This window comes from Capricornis sumatraensis, chromosome 2, assembly GCF_032405125.1.
Source record: "Capricornis sumatraensis isolate serow.1 chromosome 2, serow.2, whole genome shotgun sequence".
Lineage (NCBI taxonomy): Eukaryota > Metazoa > Chordata > Mammalia > Artiodactyla > Bovidae > Capricornis > Capricornis sumatraensis.
The window spans coordinates 205,317,235-205,324,708 of NC_091070.1; the positions used below are offsets into that span (position 1 = coordinate 205,317,235).

At 57.3% G+C, this 7,474-nt stretch overlaps 1 protein-coding gene across 1 annotated transcript; it reads left to right on the forward strand.

The window, feature by feature from the left end:
• Nucleotides 1-862: 862 nt before the first annotated feature.
• EDN2 (endothelin 2) lies at nt 863-6,083 on the forward strand. The gene is made up of 5 exons (XM_068966740.1): nt 863-920; nt 1,271-1,433; nt 2,915-3,037; nt 4,088-4,186; nt 5,990-6,083. Exons 1-5 carry the CDS (start codon nt 866-868, stop codon nt 6,081-6,083), a joined length of 534 nt encoding a protein of 177 aa, XP_068822841.1. The 5' UTR covers nt 863-865.
• The last annotated feature ends 1,391 nt before the right edge of the window (nt 6,084-7,474 follow it).

Genomic DNA, 7,474 nt, shown 5'->3' on the forward strand with positions numbered 1-7,474 from the left:
ATCACTATGCCTTTTTTGCAGAAAGTCGCAGAGGTGAGCCAAGACATCCTGTCCTGGCCAAGATGGGAGGTCTTCCCAGGGGCTTTTGGTGTACATACCCACAAGCTACCCTTCTGGAAAGGGCTCTGAAGGCCCCTTCTTAGCATCAAAGAAATCTGTGGACCACATAGGTTAAGAAGAAGGAAAGAAGGGCACTTCCTGGGAGAGGGGGGAAGGAGGCGGCTCCAGGATGGTCAGAGGTCAGGGGTAAACTGTGTCCCTCTCTGAGGAAAGCAGGCCCAGAGAAGGCTCTGACTCTCCCAAGTCCGCACAGCCTCAAGTAGGTCATTTACCTCCCACACAGCAGAAGGGACACCCTCCACCTGGTTGGCAGGAGGCAGACAGGAAAGCAGGGTCTCCTCCAAGGAAAGGGAGAGTTTTGCCCATGGGACCTCTCCCTCCCAACTCTGAGCTCAGGGCAAGACCCATGGAGAGTGGGGGAGGGGCTCGGGGCATTTGGAGGATGACTTGAGGGGATCCAGTGGGACTGAAAGGAGTCCCTAGGGACAGCAGGGGAGCCTCAGGACTCCAGGAGGTACTCCAGGCTCAGAGGGAGCATCCTCCCCACTTTTTCCTCCCTCATCCGCCCTCCTCCCTACCGCAGAGGCTGGGGCGGGCCGGGCGCCCTGGGAGGAGGCGGTGTCCCTGGCTCCCTGCCCACCGGTGCAGGGCTGGACGGGCAGGGGCGGAGCCATGCCTGGTGTTATAAGAGGCAGCCAGGGCACCGAGGCAATGAGCTATCGCTCAGCTTGGCAGCAGGACGCTGGCAGCAGGCACACTCCGCACTCCAGCCCAGCCTGAGCACCCCTCTACCGCCGTGGTCGCGATGCCTACCGCCTTGTGCTCCATCGCTCTAGCCCTGCTCGTGGCCCTGCACGAAGGTGAGCACCCCCCACGGCCTCAGCAGCAGCAGCAGCAGCCCCGAGGCGGTTTGTGTCTCCTGCTGGGGCTCTGTGCCCCCCAAGCCAGCCGGGGGCCTTCAGGAGCAGGAGTCAGGCGGCTTGGGGGCTGCAGGAGGCTGTGCTACTAGAGGTGCTGCCGTCCCAGGGCAGCTGCCGGTCCTTCCAACCCAGAGCTGCTGGGGCTTCCCCAGGCTGGTCCAGGGCTCCTGAGCCCCGAGAATGCCAACTTCCTCGATTATGCAAGAGGAGGAGCCCGGCAGGTCCCCCATCCCCGTTGTGCCAGGCGCCCTGACCCACCTCTCCACTTTCTCTCCCTCCCGTGCATGCAGGCAAGAGCCAGGCCGCTACCACCCCCATCCCAGAGCAACCAGCGCCCTTGCCCCGGGCCCGAGGCTCCCACCTGCGGACTCGACGCTGCTCCTGCAGCTCCTGGCTCGACAAGGAGTGCGTCTACTTTTGCCACCTGGACATCATCTGGGTGAACACTCCCGGGTGAGCTGCTGGAGGGATCCAAGAGGGGTTGCAGGGGGCAGGGGTGGGGGATGCTGGCATGCTGGAGCAGCCCTGGCACACTGCAGCTCTCTCTTGGGAGTGTGGGGCTAACAACAATAGCAATCAGCTATTGCTTCAATTCCCACGTGGGGGCTGCCTGAGCCAGACAGAGGGCTGTCTCATGAGAATCCTCACAAAAAGCCTGGAATCAGAAAGTGTTGGCTCCATTTTCCAGATCAGGGTACTGAGGCTCAGAGAAGTTAGGTGCCTTTCCCAAGGTCACACAGGAAGGAGCAAGTGGTAGGCAGGAGGCTCCAGCCTAGGTCTGCAGATGCCAGAGCACACAGCAGCTATGCCATGCTGCCTCTGTATAATCTTCCAAGAATAATATGATTAATGACAGCACCCATGTCTTGACTGCACCAGGCCCTATGCCAAGCACTGCTGGTGTGTTATCACCTTGTGAACGCACCCCCATCCTCCCCAATGAAGCAGGGACTGCTACTGTCCCCAAATGACAGGCGAGAAACCTGCCCCGTGTCACCTGGCAGAGCCAGGGTGGGGTCCCAGGGCTGTCTGTTCTGTCTGCACCCGCACTGCCTCCGGGCCACTGCATACTTCAAGTTGAAGTTTCTGTGTGTTTGTATTTTTTTTTTCCTTCTCCAAATTGCAAAAGACAAGAGAAGCCCAGCACGTAAGCGTGTGTGGAGCTAATCCGCATCCAAACACTGGCTCAGGGCGGGAACCCTGCCAGTCCCTGCGTGCTGGGTCTACCTGGAGTCTCTGCAGCTCCAACCACAATGTCTAAAATTAGCTCCGGCGTCCGAGGTGCTGGTCCGACCGGCCACAGGGCCCTGCCCTTCACCCGGCCCGCCTCAGACTGAATCTGAAATTGATCTCAGCTCAATCTAACATACCTATGCACACACACGCACACGTGCAGGTCAGGCGCACTCACCATTTTAAAGTCAAAACTCTAAGAAACACTTGGGTCACCCTTCCAGGCAAGTGGTGACCGGATGGAGACAGCTGAGCTGTGAGCCTGAGTGTTCACTTCTGTGAGAGGGTACTCTCTCCCTTCCTTCCAGATTAGCTGGGGGTCGTCTTTGAGAACAGGGGGACCAGCCTGACTCCATCAGCTCAAATTGCTGTCTGGGGGTGGAGAGGGGCAGGGAGGACAGCTTCCACCCCTCCTCCCCATGCTGAGTGTCTTACTGAGCAGGACCAGGGGAGTTGGGAGGGAACAGTGGCCCAGAGAGGGTAAGGGTCTTGCCCAAGGCTCCCTGGCATGTAAGGAGGAAGCTGCAGTGGGAATTCTTGAGGGCAAGAGCTGGTTACTTTTGCTGCCACCCTGGCGGCATGGATGGCTATTCCAGTGTGCAGTGTGGATAGTCCCAGCTTGCCAATGGTCCTGGTTTATCTAATCCTCTCTCTGTCTCTCTCCACCCTATACCACTACCTTGCTGGCGGCCCGCCCACAGACAGACAGCTCCTTACGGCCTGGGAAACCCGCCAAGACGCCGGCGCCGCTCTCTGCCAAGACGCTGTGAATGCTACAGTGCCAGGGACCCCGCCTGTGCCACCTTCTGCCATCAAAGGCCCTGGTAAGTGGGCACCCAACCTGCAAGGGGCCAGAGGTGACTGCTGGCCTGGGCCTGCTCTGGAGGGCAGGGTGTCTGGAAGGCCAGCAGTAGCGTTTGTTAGTCACTCAGTCATGCCCGACTCTTTGTGACCCCATGGACTGTAGCCTGCCAGGCTCCTCTGTCTCTGGGATTCTCCAGGCAAGAATACCGGAGTGAGTTACCATTCCCTTTTCCAGAGTGTCTGGGAGGCCAGCAGAGGCATGGCTAAATGGTGGAGAAGGGGTGAGGGGAGCAGGGTCCTGGGGGCCCAGAGGCTGCCCTGGGCTGTGGGGCAGCCTCCCTTCCTGCAGGGGGCCAGTCACCCTTGAGTCTTCCCCCTGCTACTACCCCCAGCTCTGGGGGCTTCTTAGAGCATTGGGTCCCCACTCCTGGGCAGGAGGAATCCTCCCAGGTGACGGCTGAGGCAGCAAAGGTCCAGAGAGGAACCAGGACTTGTCCTGTCAGGCTACACAGCCAGTCAGACGGGAGCTGGGCCTTCCGCCTTAGTCGCTGAGGCTCAGGGAACTCTGCAACTTTCTCAGTGGAGAAGCAATAGCTGGAGTTAGGAGGCCATGGCACCGTCCCCGAGCTGTCACAAAGCGCCTTGCCAGCCTTTCAGCCCTCTGGACCTCCCTCCCTCCACACAGAGCATTGGGAAAGCAAATGGTGACATCACCCTCCCCTACCTCCCATTCCCATGACGGCCTATGGGAAACTCCTCCCCTGAGACCTCAGCCGTGGCTGCAGCCCGCCTCAGTTTCCCTGCCAAGGGCTCTGCTTGGCTGCAGGTGGCCAGATTCTGAGAAAGCCAGCCACCCCGCTGCCTCTTTCTGAGGCTGAGAACGCATTCCCCGTGGCTCAGTTTTCCTCAGGCCCCACCCTACCTGGGAAAAGCAGGATCCCAGGTGCACAGGGTGGAAATGGATCTGCTCCTGAGGGCGGGTTGGGGCGGGGGGCTGGGCTGGGCCTGCAGCCAGGCAGCCTTGGGGCCCTGGACAGCCCCTCACTTGGGCCCTAATGCTGTTCACTCAGGACGGATGCGGTGGCAGTCCCACGCAGTGGGTCCCCTGCAGCTGCGTTCCAGGATGGCAAGATGCGGGCCACGGCAGGAGAGCTCCTCCAGCGCCTGAGGTGAGGGGCCCCTACACTGATTGAGTGCCTTCTGTATGCCTTGCACATTTCCCTTATTCTCCATATGATGCCTTGGGTCCTTATGGGGCACCCAATAGAAGCTCAGAGAGGTGAAGGTGTTTACCCAAGGTCACACAGCAAGCTACAGCATCTGGCTGACTCAATAGCCTGTGTTCTTAACCACTATGCTCTTTGTTACCACCAGGCCTGGAAGTGGACTTTCATTGAGGGTTTCAGGGCTTGTGACTGTGGAAGGTCCCCAGGTGTTCATTCAGGCTGTGTCTGAATCAAGCATCTCCCACATGCTGGGGTCCAAACAGATGCTACCCAGCCTGTTCCCTCCCTGGGTCCCAGACTCGACTGTCTCCCTGGTAGCTACAGTATGGCTCAGCTCAAGTCTTGGCATCCATGAGGTGCCCATGAGCGTTTGTCCAACCAAACTGACTTGAGAACAGAAACCAATAGCCAGTCATGTGGCAGGGTGGCTGAAGGGGCAGCATCTGAGCTAGAAGGCCCCAGCCCTGCCATGAGCAAGCTTTGTGACCTTGGTCTGCTCACTAAACTTCTCTGTGCTTCTGGTTCTTTTCTGTGAGGCAGGGACACCAGTGCTATCCATCTCACAGGCTCGTTACAGGTTAGAGCAGCTGACATGCATGAAGAGCCTCAAGAAAGCCCAGGCCCTACGGGAGCTCTGAAGGTTTTAGCCATCCCCAACCTCTGTCCCTGAGGGTTCCTCAGGGCTGCCCAGTGCCGGGGTGCAGCCTAGACCCTCAAGGGTCCACATCTCTGTGAGGAGGCGGAAACATAGGCAAAAAGACAGGATGGTGAGCTAGGCAGGACCCAGGATATACTGAGGAACTGCCTTCTAAAAAAAATAATAAAGTGAAAGTGTTAGTCACTCAGTCCTGTCTGAGTCTTTGCGACCCCATGGACTGTAGCTCACCAGACTCCTCTGTCCATGGAATTCTCCAGGCAAGAATACTGGAGTGGGTAGCCATTCCTTTCTCCAGAAAATCTTCCCAACCTAGGGATCAAATCTGGATGCCCTGCATTGCAGGCAGATTCTTTATCATCTGAGCCACTAGGGAAACCCAGGAAATGTCTTAAGATGAAAAACTTCAAGATAAGACTTTGCAAGTACTTGGCATTCCATAATCAGCAAAGCATGTTTTTGCCAGTCTGTACTCACCCTCACACCAGTTCAGGCCTGCGTTTATTTTACAGACCAAGAAAGGGGTTCAGAGAGGTTGAGACCCTTGCCCAAGTTCCCAAAGCTGGGAACCAGCCTCCCAGCTCCCAGGCTAGAATGCCTTAAGCCAGAGTGAGGCCACCTAGATGATGGCAGAGTCCCCACCAGGGTCTCAGCCAGATTCAAAGGACTGTTAGGACCCATACATATCTGGATTGGACCGCCTTGAGCTGGACCTTGAAGAATGGGAATTTTAGGACATGGAGTATGGGGTGAGTGGAAGGTCAACAGCCTGAGGAGCCGCAGGGATAGAGGTGTGGAAGTGAGGGGGCAACCAGGGGAGAGCCACTGGGCTACTCTTGGCTGTCCAGTCACCCTGGTGGCACTTGATGTTGAACATCAGTTTTGTCAAAGCTCCTTGTGGGCAGAAAAGCTTCTAACCTGCCCTGGCCTCTCCTTGATGTTCAGGCCTTGTTTTCAGGGTCAGCTGTGACCACCCTCTGACCTCCTGGCCATGAATAAGGGATCCAAGCCCTGTGACCGCTGCCTCTCATGGGGAACTCTCAAGTGATCTGTATCTCCAGAGATGCTCAAGTGACCTCTTTCCATTTCAGGGTTATTTCTGCAACCAAGATCCACTTTGCTAGGCAACAGCAGAAGGCGACGAGGGAGACCAGATCTACACACTCCAGGCAGAGGAAGAGATAGCTCTCGACTCTGGGAGAACTTTGGGAAGGAAGCCTGTGTGGATACGGGAGGAGAGGGGCATCCCAGAGCTGGGAGACCTTCCGACCTGTTTCCTGGGCCAGAAAACCCAGCTGCTGGAGCAGGCACAAGCTCTGGCCTCCTCGCCCTGGGGAGGGGGCCTCGCTCAAGGCAACTCCGTGACACCAGGAAAGTCATCAGGCCCCAGGCTGCAGCGTGGCCTCCCACACTGGCTCCAGTTCCAAGGCCCTGCTGAAAGGAATGGCACGTGGCATGTGCTAACCTGGAGGTGTCCTGTCTGGTGGCTGTGAACCAGAAACAATGTGCAGTGGTGGGCACTCACACCTAAGCCAGCCGCAGAGGCCGAATGAGTCCTTCCAGGGTTGAAGTCCCGGCCGCCCCCTACCCCCCGCCCCCGGTCTCTCCCCTCCAGCCCTCCCTCTCCAACGCCCTTATTCTCCCCTCATACCCTCGGGACACTCTTGGTGAGAAGGGCCTGCGCTACTTCACCTGTCTGTATATAACTTATTTGCTCTAAGAAATTTGACGATTCCGATTATTTATTTTAACGTATTTTTTTAGACTCTCAATTATTTACCTGCGAACTTATGTTTGTAATAAACAACAAAATAATGCTCTAGCATTTGGTCTTGGTTGAGCAGGAGCTGGGAGGCACTTTTCAGGAAGGGGCTGCTTAGAAGTGAAGGAAACAAAGGGACGGGGGGAAAGAGCCTGAGGAAGGTGTGGAGCCCTGAGTTCCACACCCCTGTACCCCGGCTGGGCATCGCTGGCTGCTGACCCACCCTCTCTGGACTTTTGCCTATCATGTGCCTAGACAGCCATCTGCAGCTTTGATATCCAGGGTTCTAGGACCTGTGTTTCTACCAGGACAGTAAGTGTTGGCCAGGCCTTTCCCCAGAGCATGTTTCGTAGGAGCCAAGACTACGAGGACCCACTTCTGCTCTAGTTGCCACCCCTGAGATTCAGAGCAAACCTGTCCAGTGAGAGCTGTGTGCAGCCCTACTGGCCAGGGATGGCTGTTGTGATGGAGTCATAGGCTGGTCCTTGTCCCTCACCCTGGGCTTGGACAGACCCTGCTGGGGGCACTCAACACTTCTCTCACTAAAGAAGCCCAGGGCTCTAGCACTGGCTTGGCCGATCCTGCCAAGACCCCAGGAAGCTGCTCACCTGAGTCCCGGGGACAGCCAGAAGCCAGAGCTACCCCCGCTGGCAGCTCCTGAGACCGACAGCCTCCGCTGCTGCCAAATACCCCTGCGAACAAGCTGTTCCCTTTCCCCTGGCCGGCCTCTGCTGGGAATGGTACGCTGTGGCCTGAGCCAGTTATTGAAAAATAATTATTTACACACTACTCTAAGCCTGCCTTGTCCGTGGAG

Bases quoted from the DNA above. Each gene is read 5' to 3' on its own strand.
- EDN2 (XM_068966740.1), top strand. From the start codon at position 866: ATGCCTACCGCCTTGTGCTCCATCGCTCTAGCCCTGCTCGTGGCCCTG. The intron at 3,038-4,087 runs GTAAGTGGGCAC...CTGTTCACTCAG, and splicing joins TTCTGCCATCAAAGGCCCTG to GACGGATGCGGTGGCAGTCC. The intron at 4,187-5,989 runs GTGAGGGGCCCC...TTTCCATTTCAG, and splicing joins GAGCTCCTCCAGCGCCTGAG to GGTTATTTCTGCAACCAAGA.